Here is a 27,964-nt window from a genome sequence, read left to right as displayed (position 1 = left end):
TAAATCTACAAGTACTCAGTCTTAGATTTTCACCGAGTTCCTTGGACTTTCCCATCATTCTGGGTATAGGTCAATCCAATGAGTGATGTCAAACAAATCCTTTTCGGCTGTAGTCAATCATGATCGCTAACAAGATGTTAACAAGCCCAAGTTAACAAGGTCTTGTCAAGTTAAAAGTGATGTATACTTTTGACCCTCTGTGCATTATAGAAAATAAGTTAAAACTTGTTCACTAAATCCACCTGTTACACCTGGGTCAAAGAACAGTAAATTACCACAACATTCATGCCCATGATGAGTGTATGTACATTTCTGACCACAGCTGTACATGATCAGAGCACTGACATTAACATCAAGATACTTTGTTTTTTTTGTTAAATCTCTTCTTGTATTTACTGTGCTGTGTTGTTTCTGTTAACCATATAATCCTTTAACTTTGTCTTTGGCTGTGCTGGACAACTACTGTGTTTCTTATCTTGTATGCACATGTGCTTAGCGAGCGAAAGCCATCACGTTAGGCTTCCAGGTATAGCTCATTAGAACAGCAGTAAGTCAGTTAAGGGCAAGGTAGAAATCGTGCAAATGTCTTTGTGTGAGTGGATGTTCATATGTTTGTTTATTGCTTTGCCTGTTTTGATTGATGGAGGGGAATGAAGACATTTTTCAGCTCAGCATTTATAAATTATTTTACATGGCTGGTGCCACCTACTGTGTTATAGATTTCAAACAAAATGGATATGAGTAATGCAGCAGCTAAAAATCATTTTCAGTGTTCGTTTACTACTTATTTCCTGAACCTAGAAATATTCAATATGTATATAACGTTTTTGCTTAAAACATAAACCAATTACTGATCATATTTCTTTCATTCTAACTTCAAACCAAATTAGACTAAATATATCTGATAAGCTGCAGAAACTGGACACACACTATTAAATTGCAATTTGAATGTCCTGTAGTTATCTGTAGTTTTTGTTGTTACGGTGCTTTGAGAAAACCATATAAAGATTATTCCATAAGATGTACACTAATACACACATTTGGAGATTTGTGATATATTTAGTGTCTTTTTTAATATAAAGTAGCAATACAACAGTAAATAATACCTGTTACATATTTGGATTTTTCTCATAACTAAAACATGTTAAAGTCATCCTCTCCATATAGCCACCTGCCCCAGTAGCCATGTCTCTCATTGGCTTAGAGGGCAGCCAATCAGTTGCAAGCTCAACCTTCTGGGGGATGGCCATTCAAATTGTGTGGCTGGGTGTTCTTGAGGGCCGGCTTTTACTTGGAGACCCTTGTCACACACAGCTACCAGTCACAACAGTCAGGACTTCAAAGGCAGCCAGAGGCTGTTGGTGAGAAGAGTGAGTGACAGGAATACAGACGCAGGGACAATGAGTGGAGCTGATAGTGTGATACAATAGAGGGACGGGCAGTAGATGGAGACAAACTTTTGAGGCTGAATATAGAGAAAGTGAAAAACGGTGCAGTGATAGATAATAGCGGATAAAAGCTGTCGAGCAGAAGGACAGGACAGATCCAGGGAAGGAGGAGGCAGGCAGAAGCAGACGTCCCTGGACAGAACATTTCCTCCTCTTCAGAGCATGGTGACAGAGTTCACATGGATTTAGTCGACCTCTACCTCCCGGAGTGTTTCACCTACCACTCTGACACAGAGTAAGTACTGTCTTATAGCAGAATGACTCCACAGAACCTGAAGGGTGTCCTCTCAAACAGTACAAAGTGCAGAAGAAGCCAGGATTGTGTTCACGCCATACTTGACAGCTGCTTCATCACATCGACTGACTCACTGTTTCTCTGTATTTGCAATATAACTCAAATCATTATTGCAAAACAGACGTGGCCTGTGACAATCTTTATTGCAGAGGGTGACGAGGCGGGGTAAAAAAGTGTTTTCTGTGGTACAGCATCATCACTGTTTACTGTTTACTAAGAAAAGGAAGTTGCTTGTATTTCTACGGTGTTTGCTCATTTTGTCTTGATCATTTACCTTGTTCTCATTGTTCTGTTCAGAAGAATACACCTAAGCACACACAAGCAGCCTTATCTGTGTCATCTTGTCTTCTTTTGACATGATGTTGTGTAAATATTTGAATTCATGTTCATGTTAATTTAGGCATGCAGTCCTTTCCAGCTCTTGTTCTTTGGCACTTTGAACACTTTCATTAACGTTTTATGTGCCTTGGGTACGTTCAGATCAAACTTTTATGAGTATGAAGGTTTGTTTGGATTGATCACAGTAGCCATTGTTCATTGTTTGTTTGTTGATAGTGAGGGTAAGCAGGCAAGGTCAGGTTAGAGGTAACTAGTGCTGGCCTGTGTCATCCAAGGCTGGTAAAAAATCCTCCACAAGGACAATGCAAATGGGAAAAGAAAATGGACCAAGCAGCTGTTTGATTGCGAGTTTGCTGGGTTTTTTTTGATTGCTTGTTTTGTCTGTAATCACAAACAGAAACACAAAAAATTGGTTCATTATCATCACGGCGGCGTAATCAATGTGATCGAATGTTTGGGGATTTAGAGTAAGATTCCTCGGGAGAGAGCGGGAACGAAGACAGAAATCTAGCAGACAAGTGTGCGTGCTGTTTCCCTGATTGTTTGTGACACAAGCAACCGGATAAGGAACGTTAGAAAAGGTGATGGCGGCCACAGATGATCCGTGTGAATGGCACGCTATCCATGTTTCCCGCAGACCCAAGCTCCAGCCACGGGTGCCGCATCTCTGTGCTTCATCCAAAGCCTGACTAAGGCTCTTACGGCCGCTCGGGGTGCCTCTGATCCCTGCTCATCTCTGGCTCATTAGTAATAAAAACACTGCTGAGACCCCGCTGACCTCAATCGCTCTTCCTAAGGTTTGGAGCTAAAAGGTTAGTCAACAGGCCCTTGAAGCTTTTGGGGAGGTTTTGCGATATTAAACAAATATTTTTCTTCCTTCGAGGTTTTTAAATAAATCTATTTTGCTCTATTTTCTTAGCGTATTGTGATCAGTTTTTGAGATTTTCTTCCCTCCCTATTTTCCCCTCAATCTCATTCCCTCCCTCCATGCAGCCGGGTCATTGTTGTCTGCATTATGACTTTGCTCCTTTTCAAAGAAAGTGCCCCCCCCCCTTACCCCTTCCTTTCCTTTCCTTTTGACACCCCCTCAGGTTAATGAGCCTCAGGACTGCCCCCCTTTTCTCTCCGTCCCTCTCTGCTTTTTTCACACTCCCTCTATCTGTCTGCCTCCCTTGTAATTTCCTCCCGCCTCTTGTCGGCCTCTCCGTCTTTTTGTCTTCTTGTTGCTGTTGCCAAGATGCAGTTAGAGTTGTTTTGGATACTGGTATGATAACTTTGAATACCCCACCCCAACCAAACATACACACGCACACACACAATGATTTATCCCTGCTGCACTTAGCTGTAGAAGCTGCACCAACCGTCTTTTGATGGGCTTTTATGTGGAGTTGTAGATTAGTAATCTGTCAGAGTGAATATCACATCACATCTGATCACCCCACTCTAATGCAATTTCATTATGAAAGCAAAATGCCTACGACCCCCCCACACTCCCCCCTGTGATGCATTATAATGGGAGAGCGCAAAGTATATCTCACTCTGTACCTGTCAGAGACTCGACACAGCAATATGGACACCTGTGATGGATAGCCATTGAGACTACCAGTGAGTCATTTTAAAAGGAAACTGAAATCTATTCACTGTGCTGTTATTATAGTCTTTGAATTGGATTGGAGAGGGTGGAGATGTAGCAGCGGGGAGCGCAGGAGCAAAATGGCATCATAGGGATAAAATGAAACATTTAAGGCACCACAAGCAACAGTATTTTATTGTAAAAATAGCACTTTTTTGTGAAAAGTAGTGCAGTGAAAATTCTTCCACTCTGCAGCACCATGTGGGGTCATTTCCAGCTGCAGGTGGCTGTGGGAGAGCAAAGCAGCTTGGGCTCAGAGGAGAGTGTATCTAAGACTTTTTATCTGCTGGAAGATGCGAGTAACAGGATCGCAAATGAACGGCGATGTTACTCTGATATGTAAATTGGCAAAAGTTGCCAAACTGCAACAGTATTTCTAAAGGTTGGCAAAAAAAACTGAATTAATTTGATTAAAAAAAATCTCCTAACAGAAGGCAACTTAAAGCTCAGCCACAGTTTTTGGTGCTCGAACATTTTTGATTCTGGTGCTTTGGATTTATTCTACTGTACCAAAGCAGTTGAGCTTTGATTTCCAAGCTCTTTGAAGGCAGCAGTCGCTGTGATAACATTGGTACAGTTGTTTGGTTTTCCTATCAAGACCTTAGTTGTCTTGCTCCGTGCCTTACTGTGCGTGTCCGTGTATGTTTTTGTGGGCTTGTAGAGGGGTCAGTAGCGCGTGGCCATGGTTTACTCAGTGGGTGGTTAAAAGCAGCCAGTCTTTTTGCCTACCAAATAAGTTGTGATTGGAAGACTGCTGATTTACATGGCAGGAAACCGACTGAATTGGACCTCAACCTCAACAAGCCAAGAATAGAGTGGGAGAGATGTACAGATGATGTGTGGAGTGTGTGTACAGCAGTTTTGTTTTTTTGTTTTTTTGGAAGTTAGGCCTGGCGTCAAAGAGCTGCATGCAATGTAAGTGTTAGGGTGTTTATGAAGACACATGCTTTGACAATGTGTCCGTAAGAGTGTGCGTGCCAGGAGGTGTAGTGTGTTCCCGATCGTAGGAATCTGAAGTGTATGCGGCGAAGTTTTTTATTTTTACATCCACGCATGAAAGTCTGACGCCACAATGCGAGCGAGCGTGTGCGCAGGTGTGTGAGCGCAGATCACATGCCTGCGAGCCTACTGTATACTTCAGCTGGTTTCAAATGCTTTTTCTCCTCGGCATGGTGACAGACAGTCTGTTGTGGTCACATCCTAATCCAATAATAGAGCCATGATACACACTTTAACATGCAGGCCTAGGAGAAGATTTATTTCCAGCTTTTATATATATAACTAATAATGGAAAGGTTTTTTTTTAAATATATAAATACCTTCTTTCATTTAGTTAAGGATTGACTTCTAACAAAAGCTGTACTTTCCACTTTATATTTCTTACAAAAAACGCCTGCTCAGTTGTTGTATCTGGTGTAGGCTTCAGGCAGTTTATCAGGTCAAATATGATAAATGAGAGAAACAAAGAGAAAATAGATTGAAGACAATAGGCAATAAAAGTGGAAGGAATGTGAGTATATTTGGATTGAACATGACGGTGTGGATGATTGCTGGTTTAGCTATTTTCCTAGGTTTGCTTAAGCAATCGCTTCTCTGAAAACAAAGCAGTGTAATGGACAGCAGCTTTGCATATGGGGGAAATCACAAACGGCTGGTTTCTGTAACACTCAGATGGATGTGGAGACTGGTATGTGGTGTTGTTGAAGTGTTGTGGATTTGTGAAATTAAAAAACTGATGTATTCAACAGAAATGACGGCCTTTCTCATTCTTTTTTTTTAACCTTTTAGCCAACAAATACATACCTGTGTTTGTGAAGAGATGCGAACCCATACATCAAGTATATTCATTACACGATTGCTATCTGTGTAGATGATAATAAAACTAATATAAAACTAATCAAAGCCCACTGACCTGAAGGTCAACCGCAAATATTAATATTAATAGCAATACCAGAGTGACTCATTAAATAAAGATGACTTCAAATTCTCCAACATAAATATATATTAAAATAAGATGCATACACACATCATATGTATTAAATTCTCCTCCTGTCTTCTTCTTCTTTTTTTTTTGTCTCCAGGCATCTGGACAGGATGTCAGTGAGGGGCTTGGACCCCACCTGTCCCTCTTCTATAAAGCGTGAGCCTTCCAGCCCCAGTCCCAGCTCTCAGGGTGATGTCAGCCCGGCCCAGCCCAGTCCTGGAAGCTCTTCCTCGGACACAAACTCCAGCTACGGTCCTCTCACCAAAGGCCACAATCACAATAATGGGCAGGACTCGCCAGGCCTCTTTAGTCACACAGCGGGGTTGGCCAGTAATGTCGGAGCAAATAGGTTGGTGTATGTGTCATATTCTCCTTTTTTTCATTTGTTTTACTCCATTTTGTATGTGAAATGATATTATTACTATATCAATATATTCCCCTTATTTTTACTCTTCCTTTCTCTCTCCAGGAGATTTGGTGAGGAAGAAGGCCAAGTCAAGTGCGAATTCATGCTGGGCTCTGTAGCCAAGCGCCTATGTCTAGTGTGTGGTGACGTGGCCTCTGGCTACCACTATGGTGTGGCCTCTTGTGAAGCTTGCAAGGCCTTCTTCAAGAGGACCATCCAGGGTGAGACTGGCACTGTATATAAAACACACATTCACAAACATGCTCGGTTTCAGTAACCGCGTTTATTGTGATTAGCATGGCTGATAATGCTTTCCTGCATCATATAAACCTGTTTTAGGAGCAACAAGGTGTAGATGTTCCCTGATCATTTGTTTTGGGAAAAACAAGCCCTGATCAGTTAGCTCACAGCTTCCGCCTTCAAAACTGCAGAAAGGCTTTAAATAAAGATCTGCTCGCAAGCAGCTGATATGCGGTTATACTTAGACCACTGTGTGTATAGTCAACATCGCTGAGTTTAGGTTTAAAGCTTGACATGTGTGCGCAATCGCTTCAGCCCTGAAGGAAGTCAGCAAAGGAGAGCCGGCAGCATGCAGTTTGTGTGTGTTTTAAAGGGATTGTCCTGGAGCTTGCCCCCTCTTGCCCCAGGTCAGGAGCCTGACAGGGAGCGTTTAGTTTAGGCCTCTAGAAGTTGGCTACTCTAGATGAGTTCACACAGCAAGCTTCTCTGGCTGTCGCATCAGACAAGCAGATCTGGCTCATCAGATACTTCCTATCGCTGATCAAGGGTGGCAGCTAAAAGCACCCCCAACTGGCAGAAAGCCATCAGACTTAACATACACCTTGGGTTGTGGAGAACATGTATGGTTTTGTTTTTTTTTTTTTTATTTGGACATTCAGCACAATTTTATAGTTTAATTCACTTGACAGGGTAATCAGGGTTGCTTATCGGGGTAATCAGAATCAGTTACAGGATGAAATCAAAAATTCATAACAGAAAAGCTGAGGTATAATTTACCACAACCTTACAGTGAAATTTACTTATCAGGGTAATCAGGGTCAGTTACAAGCCGAGACCACAAATACATTACAGAAACCCTCTGGTATAATTTACCACAACTTTATAGTGAAATTAACTTGTCAGGTTAATCAGAGTCAGTTATGGGGTAAGACCACAAATACACAACAGAAAACCTGAGATCCAACATGGTGCAAATAAGGAACAGTCTAAAGAACTAAAACCTTAAAGTCAGCGTATCTCAGCCTTGGTTTAGATTTTAACATTTCTTTTAACAAAACAATTCTGTTTCTCAAAAGTACCTCAGTTTAGATCCTTTACAGATGCCAGTGAGGTTTGCTGTGTAATCTCAACATTTTCTCAGACATTGAGCAGTGACAATGAGTAATACTGAATTGCTGCTTCATTGTTTGCAAAGCAATTACTAAGTTTTTTTTCCCCCCACTTTCTCACTTGTTATCCTCCAGGTAACATCGAATACAGCTGCCCAGCATCCAATGAATGTGAAATCACCAAGAGAAGACGGAAATCTTGCCAGGCTTGTCGATTTGTGAAATGTCTGGCAGTGGGCATGTTGAGAGAAGGTCAGCTATATACTAAAAAAAATCCTTTTCCGACCCGTGTCAAAACCTTACTTGAGCTGCCTTTTTTTCTGAGATCGATCAGTCGGTGGACTTGGCAGAAGTTCAAATCTCCTCTTTCAGACAGTTGAGAAAGAGAGTGAAGCCTAATACAAGTCTGACTGCAAATACTTTGTAGTGCATTCCTCTAAACAATAACCTGGTAAACCCTTGACAGTAGTTGTGTAAACTCAAATGAAACCTAAAACTTCTGACAGTTAAACTTCAAGCCCTCTGTTCCGGCTACGAGGTGTGTGTGTGTAGGTAATTTGTATGTGTGGTAAACACAAGTTTGAACAATGCAGAGCTGTGTCTTAGAGAGGGAGGAGAAAGCTAATAACTGCTCATCTGTGTCAGTCTTTGCTTCATGAGTCTTCCTCTGAAATAGCCTCTGGACATGTGCCAGCTTGTGTAGGTGTGTGAGCAGCGCTGCAGCAGCTATTAAGATAACAGAGCACGCTGTGAGCTGCATCAAATGTAAAACAGAAGAGAGTTTAAGGGCAAATTAAACTAGAATGGGATAAGTTACCTATTAAAGCCTACTGAGCCTGCTGTTTTGCAGTAATCAATAACATTCTGCCACTTTTTACATCAGAATTATAGGATCTGTGCTAACAGATCCCAGTCACCTTAAAGTGTATTTATACTTATTAAATACTACTACAATACAATACATCAAATAATTTTAGCAATGAGCTTTCATGTTCCTGCCTTTTTTCTATAGCTAAGGTCCACCCTGCAAAATTTCATCATACATGCTCAAAAACATGAGATGACAGTGGCAAATATGTTCCTGAGGTAATCTGTGACAGTGGTCAGGTGCTCCTTCAGTGCCACTGTGTGCCTGCGTGGTGACATATTATCCAGATTTAGAAGTGACTCAAAAAGGAAAACATTAGCGACCTCCTACAGTACCGGCCACTTGTTGCCTTCTGCGTGTGTCCACGAGAAGATAAGGAAGAGAGGGGGGAGCTGATGAAATGCATGAGTGGGTGGGTGCCGGGTGAAATCCAAGTCATAGGAGAGAGTAAATAGAATTATTAAGCATTGTTGTCAGCATCACACACCATGCAATTCACAAGAGCCATATTGAATTCAAAAACCTTTATTCAGTGTTTTCAAACTATGGATTAATTCAGATGGGTAAACAGTTGTGATGGCTTCATCCGTTTTAATCTCCACCAATGAAAGCTAGAAAGATGGCGTTCTAATCTTCAAAGGCATGTGGGTCAAAGTTCAAAAAGTGGAAGACGCGAGGGAAGTGTCAGCTACCTTTCTGAATCCGTGCTTTTTCTCTTTATTTTCTCATTTAATATGTTTCGGTCACAGGCAGAATACAAGATGGACGTAGCTACCCATTGAATTATCTTCACGGGTCCCCAGAAAACTCATTCTATGGATTGGACAATCCTGAGCATCAGAGGCACGTCAACCTCTGTGCAGCATGCAGGGTCTAACAAAAAACTCACCATGCTGCTTTATTGCTCTTAGCGTTTGTTTTTTCCTTAGTAAAGGTTATGTTTCTTCTGGGTCAGCACTGTTCTGATTTCACTTCATCTCTATATTGATTTTACCATATTTAAAAAAAAAAAATTAAAGACCTTTTTCTTCCTTCAGAGTTATGTCTCAAAAACATAGGCTCATAACACAACTATGGCTGTTGCAACAGATACACCGTTGCCTCTGTGCATATGCAATCCTCCTCTGAATGTTAAACGCAGTTTGCAGGTTGATGGGCTTCATATAAATTTCTTGTTAGATTCCATAAAAGTGGATCTAACTTTCTCTGTCTGCAAAATAAATGATTAGATCCCAAATTCAGTGAGCATGAGCAGTGAGAGATAGCTCATTGTGTTGTTCACTGACAAGTGAAATGTCCCAAGTTTGAGGCCTTGACGAAACACAAACGCCTTGGAGGGTTGGATCAGGAAGGGCATCCTGCGTAAAAATCTGTGCCAAATCAAATATGTGGATCCATCTGCTGGGAATAAGGAAGTAGCCCGACAAGTTTCTACTCTCCCGTGATGTACGCTGTCTCACAAAGTTCAAGACTTTGAACTAGGTTTTATATGTCCATCATATAAAACCTAGAGAACATATATTATGGCCTGTCTGCTGACAGATTATCATAATTTCAGTCAGCCTCTCCTTTGGTTTGGTTTGGTTTGGTTTGGTTTGTCAACTTCTCAGATGACTCCAGCTACTTTTTTTGGTCTAATGCTAAACCAGTAGAAACAATGGGTAACAATCGGTCAGGTTGCAATGAAGTGCAATGATAATTTAATACCACCTCCTTGTCACTAAGCACACAACAGCATCTGGTCATTGCAGCTATGTATAAATGTGCCTGTAAGTTATTGATACACAGAATAGTAGCAGGTACACATGTTTATGTTTAAACATGTCAGTCGGCAGCCATATTCATGCTCATGCCACTGTGTTCTTGTGAGCAGGACTGTCTCTGCCCTTCTTCTAAATTAGCTGCTTTTAATGGGGTGGGTGCGTGGCGGGGGAGGGGGGCATCAGCAGCATCCCAGTCTACCTCTCAGCCCCCCCTCTCTTTGCTTTCCCTCCTCCCTCGTAAATTCCTCCAGATGCCTTGTGGGACTCCTGGACCTCCGTGAAATGTGAACTGCCCCTCGTAACTCTGGCCGTAAGCGCCCTCGTAATGCGCTTCATCGTGTATCGTAATGCCGCTCTTCCCTGGGGAGGCCGTAGTAAAGCAAGAGACAGAGGAGCTGTGAGGTTTAATGGGGAGAGTCAGAGCCATATTAAAAACACAGCTAAAAGACATATAGACCTCATGCAGGATTTGATTAAGCTTTGTTTAGTCCCCATTTCTACAGTTGCTGGTGCTACTCAGAACAGTAAAAATTAGTATTTTTAAAAATGTGAAAAGTATTTTGAAAATAGATGTTATAAAGCAGAAACTATGTGATTCTGTGTTTTTATGGTTTAATGGTTTATGTTTCTAAGAAATATGGCCAATGGTGCAACAATTCCATGACTAGCCCCCACCTTTCTGTTTTGTCTTACTGTCTAATCTCTACTTCCTCCCGGCTGGAGTTACCTTTTCTTAGGGGTGTTAATCATTCAGCATTATTCAGCATTCTGAGAAAGGCATCAGTACAGAGGAAAGATAACGCCATAGTGCTGTTAGTAGCACCATGTGTACATTTGTCTCAATATCTGAGGAGCGTGGGATTGTTTATACTAAACACTAAACCACGCTAACAAGGATCAGTCTGGATCAGCTGCTGGATTTCTCTGTTTCTCAACCACCTGTATGCAGGGTGCATTTTAGGAACCTGTAAAGTGTCTCATGTGGAAGTCCATATCCCTTCAAAGGAAGATGGTCTGATGTAAGAGGCAAAAAATAAATATGACTACTCCCTGTTTATCAAACTGAGATGGGCTGTTCAGAGGAACAGGAAGGAGGTGTGCGTGAATATCTGTTTTGTTATCCACGAAAGCTATTCTTAGCCCTCTGGTTGTCAGCACATTCCACTGTGAAAACTTACACTCAGCTCTGATGTGTGTTGTAACTCTCACATGTGAGTGGAAACAAATATACCTGCATGAAGCTCACTTTTTTCTACAAATCAAGCCACAAACAAGTGTTTGAATAATCACATGTTTGCCAACAGTGTTAAATCTAATGACAACACACAGGAGGCACCCACATCCTCTTCCAGCCAATCCATACTCGCCCCTTATGACATCACCAGTAGGTCAGGGGGCATTAACTTTCCACAGCTAATCTCTCCTTTATACCCTGCTCATCTTCTTCAGCTTTAACTCCTGAGTCTTCAGAATCTTAAAACTTAGCAAACACGTGATCTAAAATTATTAGTATGTCATAGTTGTTCTGCATCTATATTGATATGACGTTTTCTTTCTTGCTCTTAAAAGAAAACGTCAACATACTGTACTGAAGCACAGTATGTTAAAAGTATGACCATGGACTGTATATAAAAAATGAAATGAAGACGAACACGATGCCTGGTTATAAAGGAAAGTCAGAATATATAGAAGGGTAGGGGAAAATAACTCTACTTTGCACTTGATTTATGACCTCAGTAAACTCATTAGGTTCATGCCCCGATCATAGGTTTCAGGTCTTACCTAATACAACATGATTTGCATTTTGTAAGAATTTGCAAAATTTACATTCCCATTTTGAGTGCAATAGATAATAGGCAGGAATACTGTTTAGGACAAACATTAACAATTTTTCCCCAAAGGGCCACATGAGAAATTGGGGCTGTTTTGGAGGACTGCACACCAATATTGTTGTGCCAATACTGGATGCACATTAATATTGGCATATGACCCTCCACAACAGTCCCAGTTTCACCAATATTAGTGTGTGGCATTCCACAACAGTCCCATTTTCACCAATACTGGCATATGACCCTCCACAACAGTCCCAGTTTTACCAATACTGCTATGTGGCCCTCCACAACACTCCCAGTTTCACCAATATTAGTGTGTGGCTTGCCACAACAGTCCCAGTTTTACCAATATTGGCATATGGCTCTCCACAACAGTCCCAGTTTTACCAATACTGGTATGTGGCCCTCCACAGCAGTCCCGGTTTCACCAATATTACTGTGTGGCCTTACACAACAGTCCCAGTTTCACCAATACTGGCATACGGCTTGCCACAACAGTCCCAGTTTCACCAGTATTGGCATATGGCTTTCCACAACAGTCCCAGTTTCACCAATATTGGGATATGGCTCTTCTCATCAGTCCTAGTTTCACCAATATTAGTGTTTGTGCGGCCTTCCACAGCAGTCCCAGTTTCTCATGTGGCCCATTGAGAAATGAATTGCCCATCCCTGTTTTAAGAAGCAGCTACCTAGTATTCCCTTGCATGTCACTTGCATTTGTCTTCACAACAGTAAGATGTTGATGGCTCAGCTCAAGGGTTCAAGATAAGCAGGTTACATCACAGTGGCTGTGTACATATTTTATGTGCGGTCTAAAAGTATGATTACCCCGTGATTCTGTACTTTAGGTTAATGGTTGGATGCTATTTTTGTTGCACATGTAAGTTATTTTACAGGGATGCTGGTCATTTATGTATTACAGCTTCTTTTGAGTAGTTGATATTGAAAACTTCTTTGTAGCACCTAAAGAACTATTCATTTAGCTTAAAACTTAATAAGAAATCCCTTTTGTATTATACAGCTGGGTATTGTTTAATTCGTTCAAATGGTAGATATAAAGCACTTCACATTTTTGTTTTTTTAAAATTTGTTTACATATTTGTTAAAAAAAAAATATATATATATATATATACAAATTTAAAAAACAAAACAAAAAACAATGTCCTTGGCTATCATCTTAATATTAATAATTAGAAAAACTGTTTTTTAAAAATTAACCACTTAAACAGGACTATGTGGGTGTGGTTGGACTTGCTGCTTATATATATATATGTTAAAAAAAAACATCTGGGAACCCTACACTGGTTTTTGATTTTAATGCAAATATTGCTGAACCCTGTTTGGTGCCAAAGCAGTGAGCAAATCACACAGCAAAACTCTGACTCACAAATGGCTTCTGTGAAGTATTAATTACTGATATATTTGCTGAGAATATTATGTACAAATAGATGCCTGTCACTCATGTAAAGAGGCTGACTGAATAATAAGCACTGTGTAATATGATATAATTTGCGGAGATGAGTACATATTGATTTGGTGTCTGTGTGTTAGACATGTCCACTTTTTTAAAAGTGGAAATAAACACAAGCAGTATGATAGTTGTTTATATCCTGTTGGCTTACAGTAAAGGTTACCGGCATATTGCTATGCACAAACCTCTCCTCTAGCTCAGCTTTGTCTCTCTTCATGGTACATTAACTCATAAAGTAGAAATTCTATAAATTCTATGGAATTATATGTTATAGTAAATCACACCTATAAAATAGCTTTACAAACCACTGGTATGGAACTGATAAAACCGCAAAACACATCTTGCATGTCTGACTAAGAGAACCTTATTTGATGTTTTTAATGTTGATGTAAGCGGTACATAAATATCTGCAGAAGTAAGGCTAAGTACAGAACGCTGCAGGCTCAAAGGCGTGGGGTATTACTGTGAGGTGTCAAGTGAGCAAATACCCTTGGTGTGTCTCTTACTGATGCCAGTGCCATTATGTATCTATTCAGGGCTACTACAGCTATTTACACTGTGTAGATTGGGCAATCCAACACCACTACTGAAGGGTTCCTGAGTCACGTTCACCTCACTGGATGCATGCTTCGTCTTTGCAGAGACACATGGCGATTCCACGAGTATAAACCCCATCAGTTTCCCCTCGTTGAACTGCCTCCTTTGGACACACACACACACACACTTAAATCCCTATCGTCATGGTGACTAGGTTATTGCCATAGTGCTTGTTAAGATGAGCAGTTGTCACCAGCTGCTCTAAAGTTGTTGAGTGTCATGTTACAGGATGCATGCTGCGGTGCCAGCATTAGACTTGTCCTGTCTATTCTCCTTGAGATGTCAGTATATTTTGCTTGGTGATTGACCAACTTCCTGAGGGTTTATTGGGTTTGGCAAAAAAGCATTTTCCTGACATCCCAACTTTTTTAACTTAGTCATCATGAAACACTTTCATTTGCTATTTGAGCATAAACTGTATAAAAAGATGGACATAGCCACCATGACATCAACCGCTGGTTTCGAAGCTACTATTATGAAGTTTGAAATTTCAGCACTGATGCTAATGAAGTCTGTCTTGTTTTATTTTGACGTGAGAGGTTCTAGTGCTAGGCTATCAGCTAATTCTAGTATTTTTGGTACACTAGGTGGGCACATAACTGCATTCCAGGATGATTAGTTCAAACAACTGTATGTATGTACAAGGTCCATGAGAAAACCAGTCATCCTCAGATGAGATGATGTTCAAGAATAACACAGGAACAATCAAGTCTTCAGCTTTAGATTGAAAACTGCTGGAACACCAGTGTTTCCAAGCCACCGGAAAGCAAGATTTACATCTCCATGGACGAAGACGGTGCCAACCACAAAACAAAAAGTCCTCTAAAATTGACATCTTCGAGCTCCACTGAAATTTGCAGCTCCTCACACCTTCTAGAGAAAAGTTTTATGGTCAGAAAAGACAACGATTGAACTATTTGACAATATTAGGCAGTAGTATGTTTACGCTCTGGGGCTGTTTTGCTGCCAGTGGGACTGGTACAGTCCACAAGTGTATGGAAAAATGAAGAAGGAAGACTAGCTCCAAATATTTAACCTAAATTTAAGAACTAGACAGTTAAAACTTGAGCACAATTGGATTCCAACCAATTGTGCCAAGAAGAGTGATCAAATATTCAGTCAGAATTCTGTTACTAGCTTATTGGTGGCTACCAAAAGCATCTGGTCGAGGTGAAATAATGCTAAGAAACTCAATATAACACTTAGCAGCTACCTGTGCCATTTATATGCCTTCAAAGCATTAGTTCAAACAAGGATTTGTTTCAAACACACTTAATGTGACTCAAAATGAAATAGCAGTAATTTATTTTGTGTAAGTGAGTGGACATTAGGGTGATAAAAGGACAAACAGGCGTCTATATTTATAACATGATTGTCATTCTTTATGATCCACATGTTTGAATTGGCCAAGATTTTACGCCGGATGCCCTTCATGACAAAACCCTCCTCTAATATCCGGGCTTGGGAAAGTTTCTAAGATTACTGGTTTGTGGCTATGCTAAACATCATTGTCCTCTGTTTGTGTTTATGTAGGTGTGCGTCTGGACCGGGTCCGAGGTGGCAGACAAAAGTACAAGAGAAGAATAGACGCTGAGAACAGCCCATATCTACACCCTCAGAATGCCTTGCCGCAGAAAAAAACATGTAAGTGTAAAAATAAAATTTTATAATAAGTGTTAATGTAGTCATTTCTTACGGTTTAAGTTGTGGTTTGGGAGCCAAAATAGTCCACTAATGCTTTCTGTCATCTTGTCTGTCTGCACAAGCAAACAAAATTAACTTTTATTGCTTTATAATACAATTAATTTTCAATGTCTTATTCTAAGCGCTTATTTAAAGCTACCTCATTTTCAAACATTAGGCTAGCAGTGCATTCTGAAGTCAGATGTCGGAGCTGCGAGTGACGTCACTCCTGACACAAGCGTGTTCCATTAGTAAAGCCAGAAAAGCAAGGAAAAAACAGCGTTTTTTAGGTTTTTCTAGCTAACTAAACTCAGCTAAAATCTAAAATCATATATAAAAACATTTTAGTTAACAGCAACACAGATAAAAACTAGACTTCTTTTTTAATCTTGTTTACATATTTGATTAAAAATTTGGATGTCTACAGTCAACTGCTTTCAAAAAGTTCTCTTTATATTGTAATAACCGTTGAAAAAGAAAAGAAAAAATAATGAAAACTAAACTAAAACTAAACATTTTCAAACAGTTAAACCTAAATTGAAGTGAGAAGACCCATTTTAGAAACTAACTTCAACTAAACTGAATTAAAAACAAATAAAGACTAAAGATTCAGCTTAGCGAGGTAGAACCGTTCAGGTATCTCTAACAATGCAATGCTTGTTTTTTCTACTTTCCCCCACCTTTTTTTGACTTTTGCATCAGTGTGTGTTTCTTTTGTGTCTTCTCTTCAAAGGAAATCCTGATATAATGATCAAAAGTTATGATATTAATAAACTCCAACTCATTTTAGTCTCTGTAGGTGGTGTGGTGGAGAACAAGGTGGTATCTCTGCTGCTGGTCGCTGAGCCAGAGGGCATCTTCGCCATGCCGGATCCCACAGTACCTGAGAGCGACATCAAGGCTCTGACCACTTTGTGCGACCTGGCTGACAGAGAATTGGTGGTCAACATCGGCTGGGCCAAGCACATCCCAGGTATGATTCCGGCTGGTCTCCCCTGCCTCACTCACTCTCCTCGCACAAGCACACCGCACACATTAGCTCCATTAAGTCTCTAATCAGATCAGTGGAAGGATTGTTCTGACTTGTAGCAGCCAAGACACTCACGGGAAGCCCAGAGGAGGGCGGTAATGTTGGCTTGGCTGTGTGTTATCTGTCCGTCAACCTCCTGTGTGTGTGTGTGTGTGTGTGTGTGTGTGTGTGTGTGTGTGTGTGTGTGTGTGTGTACGCGCTGTGCCCTTGCTGACCAAAGTGTGCTCCTAATATATCAGCCAGATGAGCCGCGGCCACCTGGAAGTTTTAATTCATTTCCTGGGCCGCAGGCGTCTCCCTGTGCAGTCTGAATTATGGAAATCCTCCTGGCACTTGGAGCACACTTAGCTTCTCCTCTGACACAGGAAAAGCAGAAGGATGTCCGGAGATTTTTTTTCTTCCTTCTTTGAATGTAAGGGTAGAAAGCAGAGGGGAAGTGCATTCTAAAAGCTTAGTGGGATTAATACAGCTTTGTTGATGGTTGTAATCATGTGCCACAGAGGTATGCACAGTGGATCTGCTTTTGATATTGCAGGTTTAGACCCAGGAATGATAAAAGGACCTCCATTCAGAAGCAGTTTACATACTTTGAGTGGTTGTTTTGGACCACCTTTAGATATAAGATGCTCCAAACTGGTGAAATGAGTTCTCCTAATCCTGCAGCGTCTTCAAGAGTGGGATACTTTCATTATCAGAGTGTATGGAGACTGCTTTAGATTGGTGCTGAAGTGAAAATGTAATAACTGTGGAAAACAGGGACGGCATTTTAGGCTTTATTTTCAGTATTGATTGTATTTAATTTAGTCATTCAATTCATGTGTCAGAAAATTGTATTTAAAAAAAGACCATTAAAGCTAATGTCTTCAAAATTCAATCATCAGTCCAAAAAAAAAGATGCTCCATTTGCGATCAAACAGAGAAAGTGGTAGTGACTCACAGAAAAGTCTGTTCAATTTCATATTGACTTTATTAACAAAAAGGATAAGGCCTGCTAGTTGGACATTCATCCAAAAAAATCCATGCTTTGCAGTGAAACATATTTTTTTTTACTTTATTTTAAGTTAGAGTGGTGGTCCTGACATGTGCAAATACAGCATAGTGACTTCATGAAGGTGGAAAATTAACATTCAGTGGAAAAACGCAGTCACAGAAAAAATGCTTGGCTTAAATATTTCACAAGTTTGGTGAAAAGTTCTTGAAAACTGCAGGTTAACTGAATCATTATTTACACCAGCTCAGACAGAGTTTCATCATTGGTCTTGATTCTGCTCTTACATATATGTATATATACACATATATACATATATATATATCCACACCCAAAACATGTCAGGGGAAACACCTGGGATTTTTTTGTTGATGCCTCATCTCTAAAATGCTTACAATACAAACAAAAACACTTCTCTCACCTACATTCGCCTCCATGCTTGCCCCTACGAAGCGAACATGAAGCAATCATTTGAGTGTGTGTTGGTGTTTGGTGTCCGTCATCAGCGTTTCCATTGTTCTCTTATAATACCCCCTCCCCCCACCCACTTCTCACCTCCCGGGGCCCCTACTGTCTGCGTTTCTCCCGTTGTTTGGCTCTTTACTGTCAAGACAGATGGGAGTCCGAGTGATGGGTGTATTTGTGGCCCTTTTGCCAGTGGAAGGTTTACTGGGAGAGCGGAGCAGCGGTGCACACATACCTTGGGGGGGGGGGGCTTTGATTTTTGAAATTCAATCAAAATGTCAGGCACATCTTAAACTTCTGAAATGTCACAAAAAAGCTGTGAAAATATTTTAACTACTTTAGTGTCATATAACCTTTAATATGTATATATATATTTTATCTTAAATCAAATAATACATGGGCTCCATTATTATTATTATGTTATATTTTTTAAATGGCATTTCACTGAATTCAGACTCGTGAGGCCCAACCTGCTGCTATGTATTCAGTACACGTTTCACTCGCTATAGCATATCGTTAGATAAATTGATCCATGCTACTTCCACTTAAAGCTGGAGCCAGTTGGCCAAGCTCAGTGATAAAGAGTGGAAACAGGTGAGACCTGTTCAAAAAACAATCTGATATTTTTAAGTGTGAATAAAATAAGTTACTGCTCAAGTCCCTACCTGGACACCACTCTGTTATCTAAAAACATTGTCCCTTTAGTGCTCAGCCTTCTAGACCGTGTCAGAGGCATCAAAATCACAGCGGTGATAAAGAAAAAAGCAGATTACAGATGAGATTGGCAAAAGAGGATATGACAAGCATCTCAAAATAAGAGACAAAAAAAAAAGGAAGAACAGACATGACAATGGGATCTTTTAAGGAACAGGTTGAGGGTGTAAAAGATATAAAGAAAGCTCAGCTGACAGGAAACAAAGAGAAAATGTAGATTGAAGAGACACATGCACTCAGAATACGAGTATTTAAAAAAAGACTGGCCTTTCCTAGCAGCGTAATGGCCATGTCACATCAGCTCTGGGTGAGTGGCAGGACACACAGCCCCCACTGTTGAGAGAATCGGGGTCCTGGGCAAAGTGGCCCGGGCCATCTGAGTTCTTTGCCCAGGGGGAGGTGAGTGTGATGTGGCTACTGTCCTGGCTGTTCCCCCTCCTCCCTGTCTGCTCTTATCAGGCAGATTGACAGTGATGTGGTCTGAAGTCTCAGGGCCGGACTGGCAGATGAGCTGGCTAAAGACCAACTGCCCTCTTTGTTTTTGGCCTTTTTGAGTCAGCGATGCAAGTTGGCTGTCAAATGAATATGCTTAAAGGGTGACTGTAGTGTGACTGTCCATGTGCTGTTGTTGATATGATCCAAACACGCGCAAGATTTTTCTCCTCCTTGTTGCCCTCAGTAAATGTTTGCCTGGTCCATTTAATGCATGATCTTTTCTTTTTATTGATGGTTTAACTTTACCTCAAAATCTATCAATATATTGCTTGCGATTTCATCATGCAGGCTCAAACACGTACTCGTGCTGGTCTTTCTCTCTGATCGATGATCCTGCGCCGGAATACTGATCCCTATTGGCCAATAAAATTGTGCACAGACAGCTTTTCCAATCAATCAGGGAGTGATAGTAGGGGGGAACTGGGTACCACTGACGTCCCTGTGCTGATTGTAAAGAGAAGTGGATCCTGATAACAATCACCAGGGGTGTCAAAAATACAAACACCTCCCACTCCGCTCCCTCGCTCTGTAAATTCATTCATTTAATTACAGTAAACGTGTGCAAGCATGTGTGTAAATGTAGGTTTATGCGGGGGCTGTGGGTGGGTTTAATCATACTCCTGTGGGGTGTAATTGTCAATCAAAGCAGGTGCGTCCTACAGAGAGTAATTAGATTCACCACCTATTTGCTCCCTGTGTCCTTTGTAATGCCCTTTGCTGTGCGGCCTTCCCTTGTGTAAAATCATTCTGTTGTATGCAAATTCTCTATCATGGCTTATATTAATAAACATGGATAACCCGGTTTATGCTAGGACTTTATAACTAAGAGACAACGATAAACGAGGTGTTAGCTTTGTCTAATAACAATATAACAATGTGTCATCACCATACAGTGATGTATAATAGGCATGGAGCTCTAAAGACATGAGAAGAAGCATTTGGTATTTATCATTGCAGGTGGTTTATTATGTATTAATTGAATTAGTTTAATGAAATAAGAACCCACTTGAAAACACTGCAAGAACTCCCATAAGTAGCCTAATCCCACTGTAGCCTATTAAAGTCCTTTTGCGCGTCAAGGCTCAGAACAGGACACAGGAAAGAATTGTCTTTGACAGTAAGAACCACACGGTGAACTTTATGTTAAATAGATGTAGTGTTTTGAGCTCTACAATACAAGCCACATTTACCCCTTCATGCACACATTCATACAGGGATTTAATCTATGCAAGCTTTATTTATCATGTGGACACATACTCACACTGTTGATGCATCAGCAATTTGGTGTTTAGTCTTATTCCCAAGCACTCTTCAACACAAGGACTGGTGGAGCTGGACTTTCAACCAGTGACCCGCTTTACCCTCTAAGCTAAAGCGATGCAAGTCAGTGTTATCAGATTCAAGTCACGTTTTCATAAAACTGGTTTCATTAAAGTCAGAAATTTTGTTATGGCCGAGATCTGTGCATTCAGGATAGACAATGATCTGCAATTTCTGTATTTAGGGCTGGGATTTAAGATGTTTGAGTTAAGAGATCTGTCACATGTTGCGCAATGCGGAAAGTCAAAATTGAAATAGTGGTTTAAGGTTGAGTAATAAAAGGAAATTGTGAACTACTCCAGTAGCCGCCCTTCCAAAAAACTTGAGGACAAGGTCAAAGGAAGGATGGATCAGGCTAAACTTTCAAAATTCTGGATCCTGTACTTCAATTCAATTTTCAGTTTTCTTTATATAGCGCCAAATCACAACAACAGTCACTTCGAGTCGCTTTATAGTGTAAGGTAAAGACCCAAGAGTAATAGAGAGAAAACCTCAACAATCAAATGACGCCCTGTGGTGAAGCACTTACAATGGGAGGGAAAAATCCCTTTTTTAGGAAGAAACTTCCAGCAGAACCAGGCTCGGGGAGGGGCAGCCATCTGCTATGACCAGTTGGGGTTGAGGGTAGAGAGACAGGACTGAACTTCCCATTGCACAGCCTAATAGCATCTTCCATTAGACCCTCTCTGTTTGTTAAATACCCTCCTCATTCAAGCTTAACACTCAGTTTATGAAGGAGGTTCATTTTTGAGGTTTTTCTGTCACAAGTCTCAATTTCCATCCAAAGAAGTTATTTTCACAGACTTTGGAAAGTTCCTTGTCTTGTACAGGCCTTGTAAGACTAACCATGACATGTAAGCTGACATGTGGGAAATCTTTCTTTATTCTCTCTCCTTTCAGGCTTCCCCTCGCTCTCTCTGGCGGACCAGATGAGTCTGCTGCAGAGCGGCTGGATGGAGATTTTGATTCTTCGAGTGGTGTTTCGCTCGCTGGCCTTGGAGGACAAGCTTGTGTATGCTGAGGATTACATCATGGATGAGGAGCAGTCAAAGCTAGCTGGCCTGCTTGACCTCAACAATGCTATCTTGCAGCTGGTGAAGAAATACAAAGCCATGGGGCTAGAGAAGGAGGAGTTTGTGGTACTCAAAGCTATTGCACTTGCTAACTCAGGTATGAAGCTTCCTATTATGAAGATTGGCCTCTGAATTTGTGCATTTCTTTTTACAGTAAAACCTTTCAATTTCTTGACATACCTTAAAATCTTACTTTCATCTCTCCTAATAGACTCGATGCATATTGAGGACTCAGAGGCAGTGCAGAGGCTCCAGGATGTCCTTCACGGAGCCCTGCAGGACTACGAGACCATCCACCACCCAGAGGATCCTCGGCGAGCGGGCAAAATGATCATGACCCTTCCACTTCTCCGTCAGACAGCTGCTCGTGCCATCCAGCACTTCTGCAGCATCAAGCAGGACGGACGTGTGCCTATGCACAAACTCTTCCTCGAACTTCTAGAGGCTAAAGCCTGACCTGAACGCAGACAGCCATTCGCTTCGTCCTGCAGGGGTTAGCATGTGAGGAAGTGAAGGATAACGGGTAATCGTGGGGTTTCACGCCATGTTTTTTTGTCCACATCAGTTCGCATTTGACAGTAAAGTCTCAAATTTGCAAGTGGCAGGAACGTTTTTTTTGAAGCCACACCCTTCCTTCTACCAATGAAATATTAAATTAAAGCGGAAAAGAAAGCTGTAAAACTGGCAAGCTGTGTCTCAGTGACAAGGCCGTTGTCGTCTTTGCCGTTCGTGACACCGAATTAAGCGTGCTGACCCGCTTCAAAGGATGAAGACAAATGGACAGGTGGCGTTAAAAGCAGAAGAGTCGCCTTCTAGAGATATCTACGGTTACATGCCAAACTTAGAGCTTCTTTTCTCAAAAGACCACATGATACTTGAAAATCCTTGTGGATTACTTTATTCATCTTGAAGCCTGTAAAATATGCATTCTAGTGCATTTAGAGAACCTACTATGACTTGGGTTTTGTTTGTCCTTTTTGTATAGAAAAAGGTATACATGTCCTAGGAGGTACTAGAGTAAGTCTTGCCAAAGAGTAGAGACTCATATTATTGAATAATACCAGCAAATATCCACAGTAATATGATGTGGCCTGTAAGGCATTCACATAAACCTTCATCCCTGCTCTGTGGTTTATTGCAAAAATATCTTATATATATATAAATAATCACTACTTTCATACATCAGTGACTAAAGTGAAGCAATTAAACGATCAGCACCTAATACAACAACAACTGATATCTGGAGTTTAGAGAAAATTTCAGGGAAAGAGTATATCATGATGCAACTGAAGTGATATTTATTTAGAAAGTGGCTCTGCTCTTTTGTTATTTTTCTTTTACTAAATGTGGCATTAATGAGCAATTGCAGTGGATAATGATTTTTTTTTAAAGATTTTTAAATGATATCATTGTAAGATAATTTTTTACCAGCTTCTCTGCTACAGCACTAATACCAATACCATATCATCAAAAATGAAAGACAACGTGATTAAACGTGGAGTCTGTACTTGAAGATCATAATGTCGTAGAGCTGTGTAGACCCATAGATATAACTTTAACTATGTAAAAAATACAAAAATAAAAATAAATAATGGCTGCCATACTGTATAATCTGGATTAAGGAGGCGCTCGATGTCTTTTCTATGATAGAAGTCTGTGTAGGATCAAATTTGTGCACTACTTTTCCTTTTAGCCATAAAGTCTGGGGAAACTGGTGATGGCGCTCTGTTAATCTGTTAGCGTGTTTTGTGTGAAGAGTCGTTTTTCTGTCTTTGTTTTCTGCACCTGTTAAATGAAGGGATTAAACTCGGGAAGGAACCTCAGTACATGGAATTAAAATGTCCAAGTCTTGCTCTTTATTTAACTCAAGGTACTGTGACACTATAATGTGCTTTTTTTTTGTGATGAGAAAAACAGATGTAGCAGCAGAATGGCGGTTTAAATGTATGTCGTATATGACTTGCTGTATATACATCACGTCTTATGCCAACAGATAATGTCTAAAGATGCAATTAAGCTTTGTCTGGATGAGCTGTACTGTGCTATTTCATTCTCAGGTGGATTTTTTTGGGCAATAAAGATGATCCCCTTAATGCAAAAGCTCATATTATCCGTGTGTCCCCTTCTTCCTCGGTAAAGCGAAGAGGGGTTTGAAACAAATTCATTAAGAGCTGGTAAGTGGGTGCGGTCTATTCCGTGCAGTCTGACAATGGACTGTCATTTTCAAGCTGGGCCCATTATGGCACATTTAGGCCATCTGAGCCCAGTTGGAAGGAGATTTATAATTAACAGCCATAATGTAATGAAGTCTAACAGTGGCCCCAGAGAGTGCTGGTCATCAGCTGCCTGTTGAGACTCAGAAGTAGAGGCATTTGACTCACTTCATCATACTATGATCCTTACAAAACAAACTCATTATTATTATTTTTTTGTAACAGTGTTTCACTTTCCATTATTAAGCATTTAATACAGCAGGAAAAATAAGGTTAGGCTAGATTTACAGTGTAGTCTATTAGATTCACCTTGCAAAGTATGTCTATTAGGTGTGTGACGGCCAAATCCACAGCTGCACAACTGATATACACTCACTGGCCACTTATTTAGACACAGCTGTTCTATGGCCCGTTAACACAAATATCTAGTCAAGTCAATGCATTTAGGCATGCAGACTTGGTCAAGGCGATCTGCTGAAGTTCAAACCAGCACCCGGAAGTGGAAGAAAGGTGATTTAAGCGACTTTGGGTGGAGAAAATATCCAGTGAGTGGCAGTTCTCTGTGAGAAAATGTCTTACTGAGGTGAGAGGAAAATATCCAGACTGCTTTGAGTTGATAGGAGGGCAGCAGTAGCTAAAACAACCAGCTGTTACAACCAAAGTATGCAGAAGAGCATCTCTCAATGCATGAAGTAAATGGGCTACAGCGGCAGAAGCCTACAATGGGTGCTCCGAGTCACACTGGCTCACAGAGTAGCAGAAAATGTTTGCCTGATCTGATGAATCTAAGTTTGTTGAATGAGAATTTGGTTTTAACAACATGAAACCATGGATCTATCCTACTGTTTATCACCATTTCAGGCTGCTGGTGGTGTAATGGTGTGGGGAATATTTTCTTGGAACACTTTGGGGCCCTTTGAGAATCATTTAAATACCACAGCTTACCTAAATATTGTTCTTGATCATGTCCATTTCTTTATGACCACAGTGTGCACATCTTTAGATGACTGCTTTGCATGTCTTTGTCTCTGTCTGTCTCCCCTCACCCCCAACCGGTCTCAACAGATGGCTGCCCGCTCGTCCCTGAGCTTGTTTCTGCCTGAGGTTTCTTCCTTTAAAAGGGAGTTTTTCCTTCTCATTGTCACCAAGGCACTCGCCCATAGAAGGTCATATGATTGTTTGGGTTTTCTTGGTTTTCTTTGTACTATTGTAGGGGTTTTAGCTTACAATATAAACCACCTTGACGCAACTGTTGTTTAGTGTTGTTGTTTGGTGCTGTTTCGTTGAACTGAATTGCTTCCAGGAGGATAAGTCATGTCACAAAGATCAAATCATTACAGCCACCCAATCTCAATCCAGTAGAGCAACTTTGGGATGTGGTAGAGAGGTAAATTCACATCATGGAGCAGCTGACAAATCTGCAGCAGCTGTGCGTTGCTATTGTGTCAATAATGACCAAAATCTCTGACAGGTTTCCAGTAACTTGATGAATCTGTGCCTCGAGGAACTGAAACTGAGAAAGTCCAACCAGACACCAAGAAGTGTTACCTAACAAAGTGTCCAGTGAGTGCAAATATTACATCAGAATTCCAGTAACATGATAAGAAGGAGAGGCGACGAGGAAACGAGCGAGGAGGAGGCAACGCTAAACCTGAGGAATAAAGATGGATGAATTGTGAGAAAGACAAATCAGAATCCAAGTGAAGCCATTTGTCCTTTACCCCTCCCTGTCTGTCAGCAGAAGCCAAATAATCTCCTCATTTATCTGGGGTTAAAACTCACAGCGCGCACAGAGGGATTTGCAACAAGCTGGAGATTTTTCACACCATCAGCCGTCAGTAAGTGAGTTAGTGATCTTGAGTGATATATCCCTGTATGTCCCTCTTCTTAAATGAGTTAGTATGTGTCTAGTGGCCGTGTCGCCAAGACGTGCTGGTGATGGATGAGGCTCTAAGGAGATGGGCTGTAAAAAAAGGCTGATTCTGGCACTCAAGGGTGAGATCACTTCCTCAATAAAAAAGCATTGTCCCGAATCATCACAGCAAGGTATGAATGCTGATTAGGGTATTAGGCGAAAGAGAGCTCCTCTGTAAAAATAAATCAAATGAGCTGCGAGTTAATGCAGAGGGTCCCTCTGATACAGAACTATGGTGTCTACAACCGGGGCCCAATGGCTTCAGATACAAAGACAGCAGTAAATAATGAGTAATTATTCCAAGTCCCTCATTGTTGGATTACAGGCAATGTCTTACACTCAACTAACCCTGCAAGGGCTCCTCTTAATAGTTGCTCTGTAATGGCCGCAGTGAGGTATGGTTTTTAAGGCGTTATTGTCCTTAAAAAGAAAAATTCACGGAGAGTAATTATCACGCTTTCTTAACAACGAGCTAAAGACAAAATTAGTTTCTGTGTCCTCGTAATAAAATGACAGAATAATCCAAAGGTCATTGAAAGAGCTGTATTTTTAATGGATGTTGGAACTGTTCCGAGATAAATGGTAAAACTGACGTAAAACAAAGATTTCGTGATACAACTGATACATACTGGGAAAAGTGGTGGTAAGTTTTTCTTCAAATGCTCTTAGTGTGAAAAAAAGATTATTGATGCACTGCTTTTATCTAACTGATCGGTCACTGGACCGTGACGAGTTCCTTCCTGCGCTGTCACATAATCATCATCTATCTAGACATGTTAAAGGTGAGCAGGTGAGAAATTTCCCTTCTTTAGTAGATGAAGTGAAAGCAGATGGTAGTTGTGGCAGACTGTGCACAGATCATTCTGAGGACTTTAACAAGTAGGTAGGAAAACAGATGACACTGATACCTGCATCAATGCATACATCCAGGATACAGCGGGGGACCATTTTTCGTGTAGAATTTCTGAGGAGGAAGAAGAAAATAAGACCACAGAGTTCAAATCATTCTGGTCTTCCACCAAAGTGGCTCAAGCTTAAAGATTTCATGCAATCCTCTGGAAAACTGTTAGTAAAGTTACTGCTTTAGCTCTTTACTGTCAATCACCCCATCACCTCCACCAAAGCAGACTGAACAACCGAAAAGTTGAAGGTCACTTTAAGACTTTGTGCACCAGTTTCTTCAGCACACAAATTGAAGGGTTTAGTTGATTTTTAATATCATTATTGTTTTTTTTAAATAATGAGCATACATGTGACGGGATATGCAGCTGTTCCAAATCTCACTGCAGTGCAATAAAAAACTGTGACTGGGTGTGAGGTAGGTTCACTCAGGAAAGGACAAAGCCAGTAGCAGCTGCCTAGTGCCATCGTGTGGTCATACAGGATATTGCACAGGTCAGTAAGTTCATGTTATTGTCAGAAATATTTGGAGCTCATATTACAAGGTTTTTTCTTCATAAAAAATATTTTAGCTTTCACCCAAAAATGGTTATAAGTATATCCATTTACCCATACTCTTCCACATATCCGGTCCAGGGATGCAGTTGGGCTGGACAGGTCGCAAATCTGTTGCAGGACTAACACATTCATGCCTACAGCCCATTTAAAATCAGCAGTTAACCTTACATACATGTCTTTCAACTGCGCCAGCAATAACATGATGATGCATAAAATTCAGTTAAACAGTGTAACTGAAACTCATGCTGGCCAACGGCCCCTTATGAGCAAGACAGTGTGTTATCCTTTAAATCAGTCACCGACAAAAGTTGCTTCCTTTTGAGTGATCGGAGTAGCATTAGTGGAGTAAAGGGCATACGATAAAACAGAAGTTACCACATTACAGCTTTATCTTTAGATGGGTTTCTTTTTAGTCACTATTATTTAGCAATAAAGAAAAAGTGAGTTTTCCACCCAAAATTTAAAGAGAAACTCCAAATGTAAGATGACCGATTTCACTTGAAAATAAACTAAGCAAATATTATGTACAATTTCCTCTTGATGCACAGAAATGACCAAGTTAAACTCATACTGGTTCCTTTTTTGAAGCACAGATAAAATAAAAAGGCATTATTAACATGCTAAC

General features: G+C 40.7%; 1 protein-coding gene across 5 annotated transcripts in view; it reads left to right on the top strand.

Annotated features, from left to right (window-relative positions):
- Positions 1-23,858, top strand: part of LOC116309580 (estrogen-related receptor gamma-like) — a 33,471-nt gene extending 9,613 nt beyond the window's left edge. For 2 of the 5 annotated variants that reach the window (XM_039598844.1, XM_039598845.1), the window contains exons 2-8: positions 5,797-6,054; positions 6,169-6,326; positions 7,590-7,706; positions 15,519-15,629; positions 16,459-16,641; positions 21,581-21,850; positions 21,965-23,858. In XM_039598844.1, coding sequence (XP_039454778.1) covers positions 5,810-6,054; positions 6,169-6,326; positions 7,590-7,706; positions 15,519-15,629; positions 16,459-16,641; positions 21,581-21,850; positions 21,965-22,209 — 1,329 coding nt within the window. In that variant the 5' untranslated portion in view covers positions 5,797-5,809 and the 3' untranslated portion in view covers positions 22,210-23,858. Of the gene's footprint in view, positions 1-1,311; positions 1,684-5,796; positions 6,055-6,168; positions 6,327-7,589; positions 7,707-15,518; positions 15,630-16,458; positions 16,642-21,580; positions 21,851-21,964 lie in introns of those variants that run through there. The other 3 variants (XM_031726237.2, XM_031726238.2, XM_031726236.2) reach the window with 3 other exon arrangements.
- Positions 23,859-27,964: the final 4,106 nt, after the last annotated feature.

Source organism: Oreochromis aureus, linkage group 15, assembly GCF_013358895.1.
Source record: "Oreochromis aureus strain Israel breed Guangdong linkage group 15, ZZ_aureus, whole genome shotgun sequence".
Lineage (NCBI taxonomy): Eukaryota > Metazoa > Chordata > Actinopteri > Cichliformes > Cichlidae > Oreochromis > Oreochromis aureus.
This window is presented reverse-complemented; position numbering and strand designations above follow the sequence as displayed.